The 21395-nt window shown below is 41.2% G+C and overlaps 1 protein-coding gene across 1 annotated transcript; it reads left to right on the top strand.

Annotated features, from left to right (window-relative positions):
- Window positions 1–13999: 13999 nt before the first annotated feature.
- Window positions 14000–14752, top strand: LOC309554190 (olfactory receptor 11A1-like; the record flags this gene model as incomplete). The annotated part of the gene is made up of 1 exon (XM_082255821.1): window positions 14000–14752. One exon carries the CDS (start codon window positions 14000–14002, stop codon window positions 14750–14752), a length of 753 nt encoding a protein of 250 aa, XP_082111947.1.
- Between the last annotated feature and the right edge of the window lie 6643 nt (window positions 14753–21395).

The raw sequence follows: 21395 nt of genomic DNA, 5'->3' as shown, positions 1-21395 counted from the left end.
CTGGGTCCAAATCGAAAGACAAGCGGTCCCTTACAATACAATAGACTATCTTCTATGGTGCGACCCCAAACGTAGACCCCCCTGTGCTCACTCTTACTTTATCCCACTCCCTCTCACTGTGTGACACACTACACAAACGGTCTTCCCTAATATCTGACCCACGGCCCTTAGCTCATTTGTTTAACAATCCTGACTTCCCACCTGGAATGGATATTGGGGCCTTCAAATGGTGTCTAAATAAAGGCTTGTTCAGAATTGGACATTTCTTCAACAGATTAGGTCCCCTTAAACTGGTACATTACACGAACACTCTCAAAATGCCACCTTCAGAAAAATGTAGGTACTTCCAAATATCCCACTTTCTTCACTCGATCTGGTCTGATAAAAATGAACCCCCCAAACTCACTTCATACGAAACCTGGTGCTCCAACATAATGGATCAGAGAGGTGGAATCTCCACTATATATGGTTCCCTAGCAGAAGCCAAAGACAAACCTCCCTATGCACACTCTTGTGAATCTGATCTGGGTGAATCATTGACACCTGAGACTTGGTCGCAATGCTTCCTATGCTCGTTCAAAGGCATCCTTAACATTTCCCCAATTTAAGCTAATGCTAAAGTATTTACCAGATGGTATAGGGTCCCGATTAAGTTGGCTAAAATGTTTCCACAACTGTGGAATTACAGGCACCATGTACCATACGTAGTGGCCTTGCCTAAATCCTATTGGAACATAATTTTCCATATGCTGCGGAATGTGTTGGGCCTAGCTATTCCACAGGATCCCAAAATTGCTCTTCTCAACCATAGGGTAGAAAAAGCCCCAAAACACATGTCCAAACTTATTTTTTTATACTATTGGGTACTAAGATGACAATCGCCAAAGCTTGGAAAAAGGAAGGGATCTCCATTGCCACAACCAAACGGAAGATATCTTGGATTATGGCTCAAGAAAAACTTGCTAATACATTACTTGATAAAGAACACTTATTTCAAACAATTTGGGAACCCTGGGCAATATACACTAAAATTCCCCTCTTCCTGGGACACCTACCGACCTGAAAAACTAACCTCCAAGGAGACTTCACCCGCGCTCTTCAATATTTTATTATACTCTTTTCCTACCTGCTTACAAATGCAGAGGTATTCCTTTTCCCATATCTATACCACCAGAAACCCCACGGCACTTCCCAAACAGTATGCTGGCCTTTCCTAATTGGTTGTCATTAAGATGGGAAAGAGCACAATATCCATTCCCTTGAAGAGGGATTGTCCCTCCTGCATCAATAGAACATCCTTGAACCATTGCCTCAACGACGCAACCATAACCCTCAACGGATTCGGGAAGATGTAAGTTGTAACATGTCTAACCAACCAGACGATATGATCACCTGAAGAGGCCCTCCTGGCCAATACACCTCTACTCTAGCCCTGATTGCTGCCCTGAATATGGGCCTTTGCTGATTACCCTCAAGTTCATAGTAGGGGTTCTACCGCATGTTCTATTTTATAAAGTGTTACACTTTTTTGGAAACATCCATTGTTTTTCCTTTTTTTTTTTTTGCTTCTCCTTTTACCACTCTCTGTTCAAGCTAAATATGCTCCATATCACATATGAGTCTACCGCGCACCTTCTCAGTGAACAGTAGCAGTAGCGGATCTCACTACCTGCCCGTTACTTTTAAATCCTATGTACCTCTCCACTCTCCAGGGATAACCAGACACATTTGGGTCCCGCTTAATTGGTCGTCTCTCCACCCCTACTCCTGGTCACCTCAGTGAATCCTATAGTCCACAACTTCACATGGAAATGCCTTTCAAAATTACATCCTTCAACATTAAAGGACTGAACAGCCCGAATAAGAGGCACTCTCTATGGACTGAAGCCAGTAAGCTACAATGTTACATCCTGTGACTTCAAGAGACAAACTTTGCCCACACTAATGCCCCATCCTTCACTCACATATATTTCACCAACGCCATGCAGTAGAAGAGAGGGGTTCCGCTTCCATACAGAGCAGTTAGACCCCCTTCCTTCCTAGACCAATTTTCAGCTTTCAGCACTCACACTTTGAATGACAATTGCTCAGTCATGCTACACTGTAACCAAACAAAATTTTTATCATTTTTTTTCACACAAATAGAGCTTTCTTTTGGTGGTATTTGATCACAACTGGGTATTTTTTTTCGTGATATAAGCAAAAAAAACGCAAAAATTTTGAAAAAAAAAAACACTTTTTTTTAGTTTCTATTATAAAATTTTGCAAAAAAATAAATTTTTCTTCATACATTTGGGCCAAAATTTATACTGCTACATATCTCTGGTAAAGTTAACCCACATTGGTGTATTTTATTAAGTCTGTGTGAAAGTTATTGAGTCTAGAAGCTATGGCACCAATTGCTGAAAATTGATCACACCAGATGTACTGACGGCCTATCTCCTTTCTTGAGGCCCTGAAATGTCAGGACAGTACAAATACCCCCCAAATGACCCCTTTATGTAAAGTAGACAGTCCAAGGTATTTAGTTAGAGGCAAGGTGAGTTTTTTGAAGTTATAATTTTTTCCCACAATTCTTGGGAAAATGAAGAAAAACATTTTTTTTCTTTTTTTTTTCCCACAAAGTTGTCAATTTATAAGCTATTTCTAACACATAGCACGTACACAGCAAAAATGACACCCCAAAATACATTCTGCTACTCCTTCTGAGTATGGCGATACCACATGTGTGAGACTTTTACACAGCCTGGCCACAAAAAGAGACTCCACATCCAAGTAGCACCTTCAGGCGTTCTAGGAGCATAAATAAACAAAACTTTCTTACTACCTATCACACTTTTGAAGGCCCTAGAGCACCAATACAATGGAAAAGTCCACAAAATGACTCCATTTTGGAAAGCAAACACTCCAACGTATATTCTATGAGGCATTATGGGTAGTTTGAACATGTCATTTTTTTCCACAAGTTTTTGAAAAATGTGGGAAAAAAATGAAAACTTTTTTTTTTACACAAACTTGTCAATTTATAGGATATTCCTAACACATAGCATGTACACAGCAAAAATGACACCTCAAAAATACATTCTGCCACTCCTCCTGAGTATGACAATACCACATGTGAGACTTTTTCACAGCCTAGCAATATAGAGGGGCCCAACATCCAAGGAGCACCATCATGTATCCTAGCCACTTGCCTAGGCCTATTTTTGACATTTGGTGTTTACAAGCTAAAATCAGTTGTTTTTGCTAGAAAACTACTTAGAACCCGCAAACATTATATATATATATATATATATATATATATATATATATTTTAGCAGAGGCCCTAGAGAATAAAATGGAGATTATTGCAATATTTTTTATCACACCGTATTTGCCCAGCGGTCTTCCAAACGCAATTTTTTTGGAAAAAAATCACTTTTTTTAATTAAAAAATAAGAAACCAGTAAAGTTAGCCCAATTTTTTTCCATAATGTGAAAGATAATGTTACGCCGAGTAAATAGATACCCAACATGTCATGCTTCAAAATTGTGCACGCTCACGGAATGGCGACAAACTTTGGTACTTAAAAATCCCCATAGGCAACACTTTAAAAATTTCTACAGGTTGCCATCTTAGAGTTACAGAGGAGGTCTAGGGCTCAAATTATTCCTCTTGCTCTAACGATCGCGGCAATATGTCACATGTGTGGTTTGAACACCGTTTACATATGTGGGCGGGTTTCCGTATGCGTTCGCTTCTGCGCGCGAGCTCACGGGGACAGTTCGCTTTAATTTTTTTTTTTTTTACTATTTATTTTATTTATTATTTTTTATTTTTACACCATTTTTGTAGAAAAAAAAAATTGATCATTTCTATTTCTATTACAAGGAATGTAAACATTCCTTGTAATAGAAATAGGCACGACAGGACCTCTTTTTTGTGAGATCTGGGGTCAAAAAGTCGTCAGATCTCACAAGTACACTAAAAGATAAAAAAAAAAAATAATAATAATTATATAAAATGAAAAAAAAAAAGGGACCTTTAAACCGGTTGCTAGGCAACGACGTTTGCCGTAGCTCCGGTCCTCCAAGACCATAGAGTTGAGTGAGGGCAAGCTTGCCCTCACTCGACATCCTGTCTGTGAGGATCATGGACCGGATCGTTTTCCCCGCTGCCCACGGGTCCGGTAAGCGGGGAAAAGGGCTGGAAAGCGGCCGGAGGGGGGCCCACCTCTTCTGCCATCCCGGAAGGGTGATCCCACGGCGATTCCGCCGCTGGGACCACCCTTATCGGAAAGCCAACCGTCCACCGTTTAAAAAAATACCAGGGTTATGGCAGCTATCTGCTGCCATAACACCGGTATTTAGGTTTAAACGGAGGACGTATATAAACCTTTTTGGACTTGGACATGGTGGCTGTATGAAGGGTGACAGGTACTCGGGTACTTTGCTGGGCAGGTGACAGGCAGGTGACAGGTACTCTGGTACTGATGAGCAGGTGGCAGGTACTCGGGTACTCCGATAGGCAGGTGACAGGTACTCGGGTACTCTGTTGGGCAGGTGACAGGCAGGTGATAGGTACTGATGGGTACTGATGAGTAGTACTGATACTGATTGGTGACACAGATACTGTACTGATGGGTACTGATGATCAGTATTGATACTGGTTTGTGAAATCACCATAGAAACCTGTGTTCCTATATAGAAGGATCACAGGGGATCTATGATCATTCCAGAGAGAAGAATGGTCAGCTGTGTTTACAACAGCCGATCATTCTTCTCTCTCAATGGGGAGTGATCGTGGGTGTCACGCGGCAATCAGAGCCACCTGCCCGCTGCATCAGCTTCCCCGCTGATGAGCGGGGGCGGGAGCACGATGCCAGTGGCGCGCACTCGCCCCCAAGCCTCCTGCTCGCGACCGACGTACAGTTACGGCAGTTTGCGCAGGAGTGGATGCCTTCCATAGTACATCTGCGGCAGGCGGTCATAAAAAGGTTAAATATCAATAAAAACAATGCTTAAAAAAAAAAAAAAATTGTTGGTGACATGCTACTTTCTCTGTCAGGTGGTGTTGAACCCACAACTATACAGGAACCATCATTTGGGCGGTAAACCAGTCACAGTTCAAGGAACCCCTAACAGCTTATAACAGAACTCTAGGGTTCCCTTTACCGTAGTTGAGAATGGCTGCTGTAAGATGTGTATCAGGAGAAATACAGAAAAAAATAATAATTCCAGAAAGATTGCTTCCTAAGATAATTATCAATGTAGTTAATTACAGAAAGGTGCCTTGAGGAGCAGAAAATATATAAAATGCTTCAGATCGAGAAGGCTAATCATTAGAACAAATACATTGAATGGCCATCTATTCAACAGAATACATTTTTTCTCCAAAAATAATGACTGAGTTGGCTTTTCAAGGCAACATTTTATATCCAGAAGTCTTTTCTAAAACCACACATGATACTAAGGTTTGCAATAATATTTCCAGTATGTGTTGTAAGGACACAAAAGAAAATGTACTGCCTTTGTCATAAAATAACATAGTGTAACTATTTTAGATTTTACATATTAATAATTATAGTATAACTAAGATCAGGAGCAAAAATGTGATATATTGCAGAGTACTTGTCCTTAGATGTGGTTGCATCCATGCTTTTATTATTTGCCAGAAAAGCAGTGTCCCTGTGAGCTGACCTGGAAGCATAAAACAATGTTATCTTAGGCGAGCTGATAATTCTGTTATCTTTCCTGCAACCAGAGTTTCCGTATTGATGGTGAAATCCCTTCTGCACTGCTGCTGTGTTCTGTTGGTGCGAGGGGCATGGGGAGCCTTCCCCGCTGGAAGAACACAATGATTACTGCTAGTGTCTATAGCTGCCGTCAATAATCGCATGGCATACATCCGACAGGCTGATTGGACTGAAGTTGAATAAGGCCCCTTTCACACATACGGTCCGTTCAGTTCATCAGTTCAGTCACGTCAAAATGTATCAGTTTTCCATTCGTTTTTCATCAGTTTTTCATCCGTTTTTCGTCAGTTGTCATCCGTTTTTCGTCAGTTGTTATCCGTTTTTCATCCGTTTTTCATCAGTTATCTGTTTTTCATCCGTTGTCGTCCGTTTTTCATCCGTTGTCATCCGTTTTTCGTCTGATCGGTTTTTTTGACAGATGAAAAATAGGGCATTCATCGGTTCAAAAAAAACAGACATTGACGGAAGCGGATGAAAACGGATGTTAACTGATGATTATCCGTTTTACATAGAGATACATTGATGTAGGTATGGTGAGGTAAAGTGGCGCTGCCTAGTGATCTAAAATTACAATAAATGTGGTTGTTTTACGTGAAAAGGTGTTAATTAATAAGGTGTCTTTTAAAATATTGAGTTAAATAAATATGTTGGTAAAAGTATCCCTAAAGTGGTAAAGTGCAAGTGTGCACAAAAAATAATATATATACTATATAGTACTGGTTGAAATCCAAATATAAAGATAAAAGCAGTGGTTCTTATAGGATTGAAAACATAGTGCATTAACAATAATAAATAAAAACATTTTTAAAAAGTGCTCGTGCAATGAACTAAAAACAAACAGTCCATCGATTAGTAAATTGCTGAGTGAATCCATGACTAAAATATATAAAGTTGATCACCAATAAATATTCAAGTGAAAAATAAAGTGTGTTGAGTGCTCTCTTTAAGGAGTGGGGTGGGTGGTGGGCAGAGACACGCAGGTGCACCCCTCTTATTCCTCCCGCACTCACCGAAGGTAGGTACCCCTACAGGGGTAATGGGCCTTATTGCAGCATAGTCAGTATGGCTCCTGTAGAGGGATGGGGGGAGGGGATACCCCCACTTTTGACCAGGTAATGGAAGACTCCTCTTGGATATGTATGATGATGATGAGAGAAAGAAGTGCCAATATAGTGATGTACCGTAATATACAGTGCTTTATTAAATCTAAAATAAGTCAGGTACTCACATAAATAATCAAAACAGTAGGTAATCAAGCAGTAGGGGCCGCGAGTTCCTCGCCTCGTAATATAAAGTGCTTTTAATAAAGTGCACCTGTGTGTCTCTGCCCACCACCCACCCCACTCCTTAAAGAGAGCACTCAACACACTTTATTTTTCACTTGAATATTTATTGGTGATCAACTTTATATATTTTAGTCACGGATTCACTCAGCAATTTACTAATCGATGGACTGTTTGTTTTTAGTTCATTGCACGAGCACTTTTTAAAAAATGTTTTTATTTATTATTGTTAATGCACTATGTTTTCAATCCTATAAGAACCACTGCTTTTATCTTTATATTTGGATTTCAACCAGTACTATATAGTATATATATTATTTTTTGTGCACACTTGCACTTTACCACTTTAGGGATACTTTTACCAACATATTTATTTAACTCAATATTTTAAAAGACACCTTATTAATTAACACCTTTTCACGTAAAACAACCACATTTATTGTAATTTTAGATCACTAGGCAGCGCCACTTTACCTCACCATACCTACATACTTTGATATAGCCCTCGGGCCATATTTTGAGGTAGGCTGCAGCCTCTGCTAATTGTCCACAAGTGCGGATCCCCCCCTTTCCAGAGATACATTGATGTCCGTTTTTCATCCATCAACAGATGGATGAAAAATGGACAAACGGACAGCATGTGTGAAAGGGGCCTAATGGATCAACTTCAGTACAATGGAATGAATCTCAGCTGGTTCCTGCTGAACAGGCTAAGATTTGGTCCATTTATGGAAGACAAGTTTGAAGTCCAGCCTGGGTGACAAATAATGGCCCTCTGTGGATATAGGTAAGTGAGAGTTCATTGTCAACCTAGAACAGGAAGTGTGTTATTCATAATATCACAAAGTAATGTTGGAGATACAACAACTTTTAGCTTAGCCTATTGACTGCAGTTCACAAACAGGACACTAGATGTCGCTATTGCTCAGTGATATGCTATGCATTTTCTATGATGTGTTGTATTTCTTGTACATTGTACTGTACTTGTTGGTTTCTTTTTCCTGTCTGTGGTTATCTTACCATGTGAGGTGACATCTTTGCTTTTTGTGGTTATGTTCTAATAAAGAAGCCAGTTCCTGTTACTCCACAACATCTGATCTGAATCGACTTTGTTGCACCCAGTAATCGCACTTTGAAACAATTAAAACAAAGGAAAAAAAACACTAGCATTAAACAAATATAGCCACCACATCTAAGGAATGTAAGCTTCAATATATTACATTATTTGTTGGGGTTAGTTATGCTTTAAGTCTAAAGGCTTTGAATACATCTCATTCATATTTTTTATCTGTCATTACAATGATATTATCGATGCAAATACGACTTACAAAGCAAGCACATGCACATTTTGGGGTTGATTTACTACAACTGGAGAGTGCAAAATCTGGTGCAGCTGTGCATAGTAGCCAATCAGCTTCTAACTTCAGCTTGTCCAGGTAAACTTTGACAAATAAACAGGAAGCTGATTGGTTTCTGTTCAAAGCTACACCAGATGTTGCACCCTCTAGCTTTAGAAAATCAACCACTATATTCATCTATAGCTTTCTAGGATACAGGCAATCGCCAGGTTACAAACAAGATAGGGTCTGTAGGTTTGTTCTTTTGAGAGTTCCACCCTCAAAATGAACTTTTCCCTATCCACTTGCTCTAAATTACCTGAAAAACAATTGGATAATTACATTTTTTTTTATTCACTTACCTTGTTTTTAAAGAAAATATACTTACCTTCCTTCCTCTTCCTCCCTCTGCGGACACGGCCACCAATGTCACTTCCTCCTTGCATTGACTCCTGGGAGATGAGCGTCATCGCTCCCAGGAATCAATGCGCCTGCATTGGCCCCGCTCGTCACTTCCAGTGCAGGCGCACCATTCCCTGCTGAACTGCTTCTGGGCATGCCCAGAAGCTGTGCAGGGATGACGCACCTGCACCAGAAGTGACAAGCAGGGCCGGTGCAGGCCATTCTGGGACTCCAACATCACCGAAGAGGACACTCCCGCCCACACCTGAGATGGCAGCGCTGGACAAGACATTTTCAAGGTAAGTATTTCTTCCAAAAGGTAAGTAAAACAGGGGACAGTTCAGCAGCTATCGTTGTATAAACCACTTAAGCCCCCGCCCTATTTCGGACACTTTTTGTTCACAAGTTAAAACCAGTATTTTTTCCTAGAAAACTACTTAGAACCCCCAAACATATTTTTTTAGCAAAGACTCTGGAGAATAAAATGTTGGTCATTGCAATATTTTTTGCCACGCGGTATTTGCGCAGCGGTCTTTAAAACGCCATTTTTTTGGGAAAAATTTTGAAAAATCACATTTCACTGCATTTAAAAATACTAAACAGTAAAGTTAGCCCATTTTTTTTGTATATTGTGAAAGATGATGTCATGCTGAGTAAATAGATACCCAACATTTTACGGTTTAAAATTGCGCCCCCCCCCCCCCCCCGTGGGATGGCGACAAACTAAGGTCAATAGAGATCTCAATAGGCGACGCTTTACATTTATTTAACGGTTACCAGTTTAGAGTTAGAGTGTAGCTCTTTTTTTTAAATTATTGCCCACGCTCTGGCGATCGTGGCGATACCTCACATGTGTGGTTTGAACAGCGATTTAATGCGCGCCTCGACTTCCATATACGTATTTTTTTGTGCGCGAGCTAACGGTGACGGGGGCAGCTAAAATTTTTTTTTTTCCTATTTATTTTTTTTTTTTATCTTACACTTTTTAAAAAAAAAATCTGATCACTTTTATTGCTGTCACAAGCAATGTAAACATCCCTTGTGACACCAATATGTAGTGACAGGTACTCTTTATGGAGGGATCGAGGGTCTAAAAGACCCTAGACCCCTCCACTACACTTCCATGTATGCAAAACGCTGAAAACTGCATTTTTGCATACAGCCGTTTTTTAAATTTGCCGCCTTTTGCAGCACAGTAACCCGGAAGTGACGTCATGGACGCCGCCTCCGTGTTACGTCATCGGAGACCCGATCTATGCCTTTTCCGGCATTCATCGGGACTCCATCCAGCCAGCGGATGTGCCGGCTGGGTGCTCGGGGCTCCCGGTGGGACGGGAGCCCCGAGCAAAGTCACGGAAGGCGGCGGGAGGGGGGGGCGTCCCCTCCCGCTCACCCGGGTAACGATTGAGCAGCTCCCGGGCCGCATCGGTCATTACCGACGGAAAGCCGACCATTGGCTGTTAACCACAGTACCGGGATGGTGCCTCTAGCTAGAGGCATCATCCCGGTATACTACCGCAAAGTCTGCCGACATATATATACGTCGATATGCGGTAAGTGGTTAAATGCACTAGCCCTCACTGTCCCAGGGGTAGTTTTATCTAAAAAAAATTTTCAGGGTGGAACTTCGCTTTAAGTATAATTTAATTGTAAGTCAGAACAGGTAGCTTTTTTAAGTGTAACTCCAGCCAAAATAATAATTTTTATGTTTTTTGGATAGCATATGGAAGGGTTAACACCCCTGTAACATTTTTTTTTGCTGTCTGTTCCCCTGTTCAGAAGATTTCACCTCACTTTCTGTCCCGATGACAACTGGATTTTGAAACATTTGGGTTGTTGTGGAAACAAGAATTAGTGATAAAGCTTCAATTGAGACACCTTTTTCCCACTTACAGGAGTGAATTTACCTTCCTAGGAGTAGATTTCCTTCCACTTCCTGTTGTCTCCCTCCATTTGTAAGTAGGAGCCATTAGTAAGACAGATGGTTGTAACCCGGGGACCGCCTGTACTCATCTAATTTTTGTTGATTTTTTTTTTAATTGTAAAGTAATTCTATGCATGAAGGTACAAAAACCTTGAATATGCAGCTCTCCCTGCAGCCCCCCAATAGTTGCCAGAGCCCAATCCAGATTCAGCGATATGCACGAGAGCATCTGCTGTCCCTGCATCCTCATTGGCTCAGAGACAGCAATCTATGTCAATCACAGCCTGTGAGGAGGGAGCAAGGGGACAAAGCCCTGCTCTGTGTGTCTTATTGGCTCGAGAACAAGCACAAATAAGTGCCACCATAGCAAGCAGCTTGTTATGGGGGCAATGGGCAGGGGAAAGGAGACTGCTGGTCAGAGACCCAAGAAGAAGAGGATTGGGGCTGCTCTGTGCAAGACCATTGCACAGAGAGGGTAAGTAAACCAAGTTTGCTATTAAAAAAAAAAAAATGAAAAAAGCCTTTAGTATCACTTTAACCTCAACCCTTAACCATTTGCCGATCACAATACGTATATATACGTTACTGTTTGCAAGTGGTTTGCCAGGATTATGGCTGATGATATCAGCCGTTACCCTGGTATCGTTTTTTGCAGCCGGCGGCTGGCTTTCACATGAAACCATTCCGAGCGGCTCATGAGTAGCGGGGACCCTTTCTGAAGTTACATAGTGAGGCTGAAATAAGACATCAGTCCATCCAGTTGAACCTATGATGTGTGTGTTTGCTGTTAACTGTACATTGTATACCCCTGTATGTTGTGGTCTTTAAGGTGCCCATCTAATAGTTTTTTGAAACTATCGATGCTCCCTGCTGATACCACTGCTTGTGGAAGAGAATTCCACATCCTTACCGCTCTCACAGTGAAGAACCCCTTATGTAGTTTAAGGTTAAACCACTTTTCTTCTAGTTTTAGTGAGTAGCCACGTGTCTTATTGTATTCCCTTTCTCTGAAAAGTTTGTTCGTTATGCTAGGGTCTCCAGTACAGTATTTGTACATTGATATCATATCCCCCCTCAATCGTCTCTTCTCCAGAGAGAATAAGTTCAGTGCTTGTAGTCTTTCCTCATAGCTGATGTCCTCCATTCCCCTAATTATCTGTTTTGGCCTTCTCTGGACTTTCTCCAGTTCCAGCACATCCTTCCTGAGGACCGGTGCCCAGAACTGGAATTGCAGAAGGGAAAGCCCCTCCTGCCACTCGCTGATGTTTCTCGGGCTTACCATTTCTGCCGGTTCACCTGCAAAACCATTTTGCAAGACCACTAAAAAGAAAGAAGGCCTTGCATAACACGTAATGTAACAAGCAAATACAGAAAAGGAAAACAAATGCAGCCATCACATCTAAGGAATGGTAAACTACAATATTGCTTTTTTTTTTTTTCATGGGTTTGAATACCCTTTAATAATTTTCCTTATCAATTATATCACCCTCCATGTCTCTGGTTAGAACCTTGCATTGACAGGATCTTTTCTCCTTTTATATTTTGCCATTGTTGTTTGGGTATTTACTGGGTAATTGTATACATTTTCAAACATTTATTGTATTTTTTATTTTTTTCATTTATCCTTAATTTGCCATGAGGGAAGGTGTTGCTACATATATAATTGCTATTGATTTTTTAATAATAATATTAACCACTTCAGTATTGGGCACTTTCACCCCCTTCCTGCCCAGCCCAAATTTTCAGCTTTCAGCGCTGTCACATTTTGAATGACAATTCCGCGGACATACTATACTGTACCTATAAGAAATTTTTATAATTTTTTTACACAAACAGCTTTCTTTTAGTGGTATTTAACCACTTTACCACCAGAGGATTTTGCTGTCTTACGTCCAGGCCACTTTTTGCGATTCGGCGCTGTGTGACTTGTGTAACTGAAAATTGCGCAGACGTGCGACGCTGTACCCAAATTAAATTTATGTCCTTTTTTTCCCACAAATAGAGCTTTCTTTTGGTGGTAATTGATCACCTGTGCGGTTTTTACTTTTTGCGCTATAAACAAAAAAAGAGCGTTTATTTTGAAAAAATAAGAATATTTTTAACATTTTTTTATATGAAATTCCCCCCAAAAAAATGTAAAAATCTATTTTTTTTTTAATTTTTGGCCAATTTGTTTTCTGCTACCTATGTTTGGTAAAAAAATTATGATAAGCGTATTTTGATTGGTTTGATTGGTTTGCGCAAAAGTTATTGCGTTTACTAACTACGGGAAATATTTCTGTCATTTTTGGTGTTTTTTTTTAACGCGTAATGGCGGCGATCTGCGATTTTTTTTGCGGGACTGCGACATTGCGGCGGACAGATCGAACCCTTGACTGACATTTTTGACACTTTTGGGGTTACCAGTGACATTACTACAGTAATCAGTGCTATACATATGCACTGTTACTGTAAACATGACACTGGCAGGGAAGGGGTTAATTTTATTGGAGAGGGAGGGGTTAATGTATGCCTGGTGCTTACTGACGTGTATGGGGGGAGGTGACTATGTGACACAAGGACAGATCGCATGTTCAGCTATGCTGAACCATGCTATCTGTCCCTGCCTGTCACTTAGGAGATTCGCCCGCTCTGTTTCCACAAGCGGGCGGATCTCCTCACTCGATTCCCCGACGATCGGGGAAGAGTAGCAGCGATCGCCGCCACTCCTCCCTGGCCCGACTCCCGCTGTGACTGAAAACAGCAGGAGCGCGCCTCCAGCGGCGCGCGAGCCCCGCCTACAGGGGGAGGAGTTCAGCAACGTAGGTCTACGTCGCTGGACGGTATCGAGCCACATTGCTGCAGAAGCAGCAATGTGAGCAGTGGCTAAGTGGTTAAACAACACTGGGCTTTTTTTTTTTTTTTGCTAAATAAACTATAAAAGAGTTAGGCTGTTATTTTGCAGTTCAGGATGGGCAGCCAGGGGGTGGTAAAAAAAAAAGACTATTTTATGACCTATTTCATACCTTATTCCCAGCACTAGGTGTTTGTTTTCTGCATGCTTACAAACTTGCAGACTTTCCCAGGTCTGCAAGTTCAGTTTCTCGTGTGACCCCTTGGGAAAATGAATTGCCCATCCCTGATATAAATCATAATATATTCTCTTACCAGGTAGTTTATCACAACAATGTAACCAATGTTGTACTTTTAGGATTTGAAAATGCTAAAAGCATTAGAGTTCTGCTTTTCTTATTGCTGTTTATCATATACTGTGTTACCATTTTTGGAAACCTTCTTATCATGTTTCTGATTCATCTAACTAAAAACCTTCAGTCTCCCATGTACTTCTTCATTGCTCAATTAGCATTACTTGATATGATGCTAAGTACAGATATCCTTCCTAACCTTCTTCATATCATACTTTACGATGGATGTACCATGTCTCTTTCTGGATGTATCAGCCAGTTTTCCTTCTTTGCAACTGCTGAGGTTTCTGAGTGTCTTCTTCTGACTGTGATGTCCTACGATCGCTACCTGGCCATCTGCAAGCCCTTGCATTACAATTCTTTAATAAACCAAAGGTTTTGCATAAAATCAGTAATAATCATTTGGTTGCTAGGCTTTAAAACTATGCTACTTGATTCCATAGCCCTATGCAGTCTATACTACTGTGGACCAAACATCATTGATCACTTCTTCTGTGACATACAACCCATACTTGAGCTTTCTTGCTCCGATCCTTCATGGGTTCATATTCAGACCACTGTATTAGGTTTCTTTTTTGGTCTAGCTCCTTTTACCATCATTGTGATATCGTATATCTATATTGTTTTAACTATCGTAAAGATCCCATCAATTTCTGGGAGACAAAAAGTGTTCACTACTTGCAGCTCTCACTTAATCATAGTGTCTATCTATTTTGGTACTCTAACCATTGTGTATTTATTTCCAACTAGAGGGAAGTTAGCTTTGCTGAGCAAAGTCCTCTCTTTGTTTTATACTATATTTACACCATTGCTTAACCCTGTCATATACACTTTCAGGAATAAGGATTTTAAGAAAGCCCTTGATAAAATAAAAAATAGTCTGTAGAGACATTATGGTAGCAAAATGAGCAGCTACACTATATGGCCAAAGGTTTGAAGACCCCCTGACCATTATTTCCAGTGGTGTTTCCAATGAAGGGTACTGTTATTGCTAAATACAAACACATTTTGTATAATTGTGCACTTCAGTAACCGTTTGGAGAATGTATTTTTCTCTTTCAGCATGACTGAGCCCCTGTGCACAAAGTCAACTGCATAAAGACTCAGTGTGGAGGAGCTTGATTAGCCTGAACAAAGGAATGACATCATTCCCTGTTGAAATAAACTGGAACACCAATTGACAGCTAGGTCTTCTCATGCAAACACCATCTCACAAATGATTTTTGGCTGAATGGACACAAATTCCCACAGATAAAGTGAGAATTATAGGGGATCCAGGGGAGTATCTATGCGATGGTGTCCGGAATTAGCTGCAGTATTGAGAGGCACCTTTTGGGCTCAATACTACTACAGGTGTGAGCCTTAGGATTCTGCATTTTGACCCCTAAACTGGATGAAGAACCATTGGAACTGAGGCCCTCCTCTGACTGGGTTGGACAGATGGTATTGGGTGGATTACTTCACCCCTCTTTTGGATATGGACACACTCTGCAGCGCCCTTCCCACTCCTTTTATTACTCTTTCTCTTTGGAATACTGGTAGACCATCTGCCCGGTCGAGGCAAATGCCCATAGCTTCGCTCTGAGACTTCAATCTATTTCTTCACCTACCTGAACCATCTTCACAAAATACCCCTGAGGAAGCCAGAGAGGCGAAATGCATTGGGAGGAGTTCGGTACCCTCCTGTTTGCATACTGATCATACTGTACTTACAGTAAATCTGTGGGAGGGGTTGAACTTCCTTAGCTTGTGAGGGGGTGATATTATTGGATTGTATTGTTCAATATGTTGTGCAATAATCTTTTGTATTGATTTTATTTGTGGCTACTGGCACAATATTTTTATTTGAAATTAATAAAGTGATAGTTTTTAAGACTGATGCATCTTGAATTTTACTGAATGAGGTAGTCAACACCGTGAAAGTCCCACTCTTTCTTTCTTTTACACTATACGTATATCTTGGGGTGCGGTGTTGAGGTGATTGGCTAGGTCGACATATAATAGAGTGATAGGAGCGGAGCCCTATGCCTGCAAATAATTTCATGAGCGCAGGCATAGGGTTCCGCTTCTTTCACACCTATATGTGTGTAGGTGTATATATATACATATATGTGTGTGTGTATATATACCCCTATACAGAAGTTCAGATGTTATGCCTGCCTCCAAAGACGCCCAAAAAATGCCCAAAAAACGCCTGCAACAAAAACACCCAGGTGTGATATTGCAGGCGTTTTTTTGGGCATTTTTTGGGCGTCTTTGGAGGCAGGCATAACATCTGAACTTCTATATAGGGGTATATATACACACACACATATATGTATATATACACATACACACATATAGGTGTGATAGGAGCGGAGCCCTATGCCTGAAAATAATTTCATTAGCGCAGGCATAGGGTTCTTCTACTTTCAGACCTATATGTGTGTAGGTGTATATATACATATATGTGTGTGTGTGTATATACCCCTACACAAAAGTTCAGATGTCATGCCTGCCTCCAAAGACGTCCACAAAAAAGCCCAATAAACGCCTGCAACAAAAACGCCCGGATGTGAAAATAGCGGAACCCTATGCTTGCTCTACTGCAATTCTAATACAAACAATCTTTTTTCTATGGCGGTCACCCTGACATGGAAGGGTTTGGTCACCCTGCCATAGCAGTCACAGTCAGTTCACCCTACACTACACTACGGTCACCCTGACACTTAACACTTTCCCTACAGAAACTAGATTTTTGAATCTAACTATAGTGGAAAATAGTACCCTAACTACACTAGATATCCCTTTCCTCACACTAATAATTGCTAAATGACACTTTTGAAGCAGGAGTAACAGAACTGCTTCCACTCTCTTCCACATCCCTGTATTACAATGCTAAAGATTTGGCGGGGCTATGTTATATACGGGGGGGGGCGTATTCACTACTGATTGGCCTCTGGACCCCCTAGTCACTCCAATCACATTCCTAGCATCCTCCTGCCCCCTCAATTGGCTTTTACTGATGGTTCTGGTCCAATCACTGGCTTTTACAGCCCAGTTCCTGTCCCGTTGCATTTTGGTAGGTTCTGGTTGCCGAATTCAGAACTTTTTCAGCAAAAAGTTCAGAATTCGGCCGAATTTCGAACAGTCAATGTTCGGGTTGAACCGATGGTCAACCCGAACCGTTCGATCATCCCTACTGGCTAATGGCTAGGGCGCATTTGAACTCTGTCTGAGATCCCCTATCCCTATTATGGAAGCTGTCTTCTAACTAGAAGCCCTGAGCTATCCTCAGGCTTGAGAATGTATTCACACAGGCTGCAGGCATCCAGTAAATACCATTAACATAAATTTAAAATGAAGGTAAGGTGCTTCACATCCTCAGTGACTCCTCGCAAAATGAAAATCTTCAAGTAAAATTACATTAATATGATTAATATGTACTGTCCAACACCGGAACTATGTCAGACATGTCTGGTAACTTAGTATTTTTACATCTGGTTCCAGGCTTTGGAATGCATGTCGACTTCAAAGACAGAGCGGAGGTGATTGCATTAACCAGGCTGCTTGTATTGGTGCAAGGTACAGGGCACCTTTTAATGAGTCTAATACTTTTGGTTTTCATGGTGTTTACTGATTTGGGAGTCATTGCTTTCCCAGGGAAAGAGGAGCTGATGATACCTGGAACAAGGCCATTTAAAGGGTCCAGTTGCTAATTTTTAAAGTTATATTAAAAAGTGGTGCCGTGCTCCCAAATGCTAATGTGCTAGTATCCCTTCAAATATGTTTGCATAGCAATTTTCAGAATCAGCATATCATATCAAACCATATATAAAAAAAAAAAAAACAAACAAACAATGCATGAGTCCATAAAGTGTCCTTTGGTATGAATTTGCTTGCATATGCTCATTCTTTCATAAAAAACATGCTTGCGTTCACATATCCAAATGGCTGCTTCCTTAATTAGTGTTCACCACTATGTGCTTCAATCATCCACATACATTAGTGATAATCCCCTCATCCAATCTCCCCCTGAGGAAGCCACATGACCCTGTGGCGTAATGCATAGGGGAAGGGCCAATCTGTTGTCATGCTGAGGTGCGCATTGTGAGCATACCATGGAAATACTGTCAGGTTTATACCCACACTGTGAGGACTGAATTATTTTTACAGTTTGATGCACTCTAAGCAAAATGTGAGTGTATGTATATTTAGTGTTTAATAACTGGTTGTTTTAACCACTTAAGCCCCGGAGGATTTGGCTGCTAAAGGACCAGGGGTTTTTTTGCGCTTTTTTACTGCGTGACTTTAACGGACAATTGCGCGGTCGTGCGACGCTGTACCTAAACGAATTTGACGCCCTTTTTTTCCCACAAACAGAGCTTTCTTTTGGTGGTATTTGATCACCTGTGCGATTTTTTGATCACGCGCTATAAACAAAAAAAGAGCGTAAATTTTGCAAAAATAACAATATTTTTCACATTTTTTTATATGAAATTCCCCCCAAAAAAAAGTAAAAATCAAAATTTTTTAACATTTTTCGGCCAATTTGTTTTATGCTACCTATGTTTGGTAAAAAAAATTGCAAAAAGCGTATTTTGATTGGTTTGCGCAAAAGTTATCGCGTTTACTAACAAAGGGAAAGATTTTTGTCATTTTTGTTTTTTTTTTTTTAACGCGTAATGGCGGCGATCTGCGATTTTTTTTTCGGTACTGCGACATTGCGGCGGACAGATCGGACCCTTGACTGACATTTTTGACACTTTTGGGGTTACCAGTGACATTACTGCAGTAATCAGTGCTATACATATGCACTGTTACTGCAAAAATGACACTGGCAGGGAAGGGGTTAACTTTATTGGACAGGGAGGGGTTAAGTGTGTCCTAGGGGCGTGATTCTAACTGTGTAGGGACATTCCTATTGGTGTAAAAGCAAAGATCAACCGTTCTACATAGTAGAACGGTCAGATCTCCACTTTTACACAGGGAGAACTGACAGGCAGCTTGTTTACACAAGCTGCTCTGTCTTTCTCCCTTCACAGGAGCGATCGCAGTGTGACTGGCGGACATCGAGTCCGCCGGTCACACGCACTGACTTGCCTGTGAACGAGCCGCGGCGGGCGCGCGCCTCGGCGGGCGCGCGCCCGCCCGCGATAGGCTCGCAAGTCAGTGACAGGCGAGTGACGTACCGATACGTCACTCTGCCTGGCCGGGGCTGACCGCCGCAGTATATAGTCGTGCGGCGGTCGGCAACCGGTTAAAAGATAAAGCACTATGTCCAGCTTTCTCTCTTTATGATTTGGGCGTATGGAGATAAGTGTAACTCAAGATTGCCACCAAAGGCGTGAAACAGCATAAAACTGATCCACAGAGACGGACAAAAGCACATAAAGACCATTGGTTGGTCTTATCCCCCAGGTGAGGGAACATGGCAACATGGCAGGAGGGGATAATCACTAATGTAAGTGAATGATTGAAGAACATAGTGGTAAATAGGGATGAGCTTTGAGTTTGAGTCAAACATAAGTTCGACTTGAACATTGGCTGTTCGCTCATTCGTCAAATGACAAACAAATGGGCTTCTTTGCTGGAACTTCAAGTTCCCACATTATCATGGACTGGACTCTCTGACTTCTAAATTCCAATAAATAAATGACTGGCTGGCAGGGGGAATTCAACTCACAGCTTTTATCTTTGCAAGCCTGGTATTCTACCACCTACGCCACCAGGGCAGCCTAAGCTGAATACACTCTCCCTAACTTTTATCTCATCCACTGTGTGTAGGGTGAGATAGGAGTTAGGCAGGGAAAGTGTATTCAACCCAACTGTACTTGACAGTGGTGTAGCTGGTAGAATAACAGGCCAGCAAGTGAGAGTCTGTGGGTTTGAATCCTTGGCCAGTGGGTGATAGTCACTTACATTTAAGCCTTTAAAATGAGGACTTGTGACTGTTTGTGTTGGTATGTTTGCTAGAACATTTCCCCTGTTCGAGATGTTCTGGTGTGAACCGAACAGGGGGGTGTTCGGCTCATCACTAGTGATAAACACTAATTAAGGAAACAGTAGTTTGGATATGTTAGCACAAGTCTGTTTTTTATGAAATATTGAGCATACTGTATGCAAGCAAATTCATACCAAAGGACACTTTAGGGACTGATGTATTGTTTCTTTTGTTGATGTTATATTTAGTGATGAGCCGAACAACCCCCTGTTCAGGTTGCACCAGAACATCTCGAACAGGGGAAATGTTCTAACGAACATGCAAACTCCATTAAAGTTTATCACAAAAATCAAAAGTCCTAATTTTAAAGGTTTAAATGCAAGTTATTTGCCCAAAAAAGTGTATGGACACGAATCAATGCATTTTTTTTAAACTATTGTTTTTACAGGAGCAGTGATTTTAATAATGCTTAAAGTAAAACAATAAAAACTAAAAATTCCTTTAAACATCGTGCCGGGGGGGAGGGCTTAATGTGCTTGTAAAGTGGGGCATTTGTGCGATGTGTGGAGCCTGTTGCAGCATAACTTACATTTCTAAATGAAAAAATTTAATTTAAACTTACTCGCAGCTGTAACGTATTGTCGGCTCCCGGCAATACAGATAAAAAAATTTAAAAAAGCCAAAATTTAAAAAAAAAAAATGGTGTGGGGTTCTCCCTAAATTCCATACCAGACCCTTATCTGAGCACACAGCCTGGCTGGCCAGGATGGGGTTGGGGCAAGCGAGCGCCCCCCCTCCTGAACCATACCAGGCCACATGCCCTCAATATGGGGGGGGAGGTTGGTGTGGACAGGTGTCTCTTCCCAACAACCGTGGGCTGTGATTGTGGGGGCCTGCAGAGGGGAGGCTTATCCGAATCTGGAAGCCCCATTTAACAAGGGGGCCCCCAGATCCCGCCCCCCATGTGAATGGATATCGGGTACCCCTACCGATTCACCAAAAAAGTGTACAAAAAAATAAAGATAAAAGCCAGTTTTGGACAAGTCCTTTATTAACCTCCCTGGCGGTATGATTATGTCAGGAATTATGTACCAAAAGCGGTACACTTTTTTGCATGGAAATTTGACATTATGTATTATAGGCCTACAATTCTTAGTAATTACTGACTTAAACCTGACCAAAACAAGACTCTAGTAGACATCCCAGATGTGATAAATTTGAAACACAAACGCATGAATGATAATCTAATCAATAATATAATTTTATTATATAATATATAATATAATATATATATATATTATATTATATAATAAAATTATATTATTGATTAGATTATCATTCATGCGTTATATATTATATATAAATGTTATGTGTTTGTGTTTTGTGCAACATTTGAATTTCCCTCCCAGTTCCGCTCCCATGCAGCATTGCTGCTGCAGGGAACGGAACCAGGAAGTCATCAGACCGATGGACGAGCGGCGGGGATCTCGGCTGGCGATCACAGCAATGGGGAGGTCATCGCTGGATCACCAGGAGAAGGTAAGAGACACCGCTGCACGCTCTGCACATCCACCCCGAGCATGACTCGGGGATACCGATAATAGCA

The sequence above is a fragment of the Pelophylax lessonae genome (assembly GCF_965119305.1).
Source record: "Pelophylax lessonae genome assembly, chromosome: 4".
Classification (NCBI taxonomy): Eukaryota; Metazoa; Chordata; class Amphibia; order Anura; family Ranidae; genus Pelophylax; species Pelophylax lessonae.
This window is presented reverse-complemented; position numbering and strand designations above follow the sequence as displayed.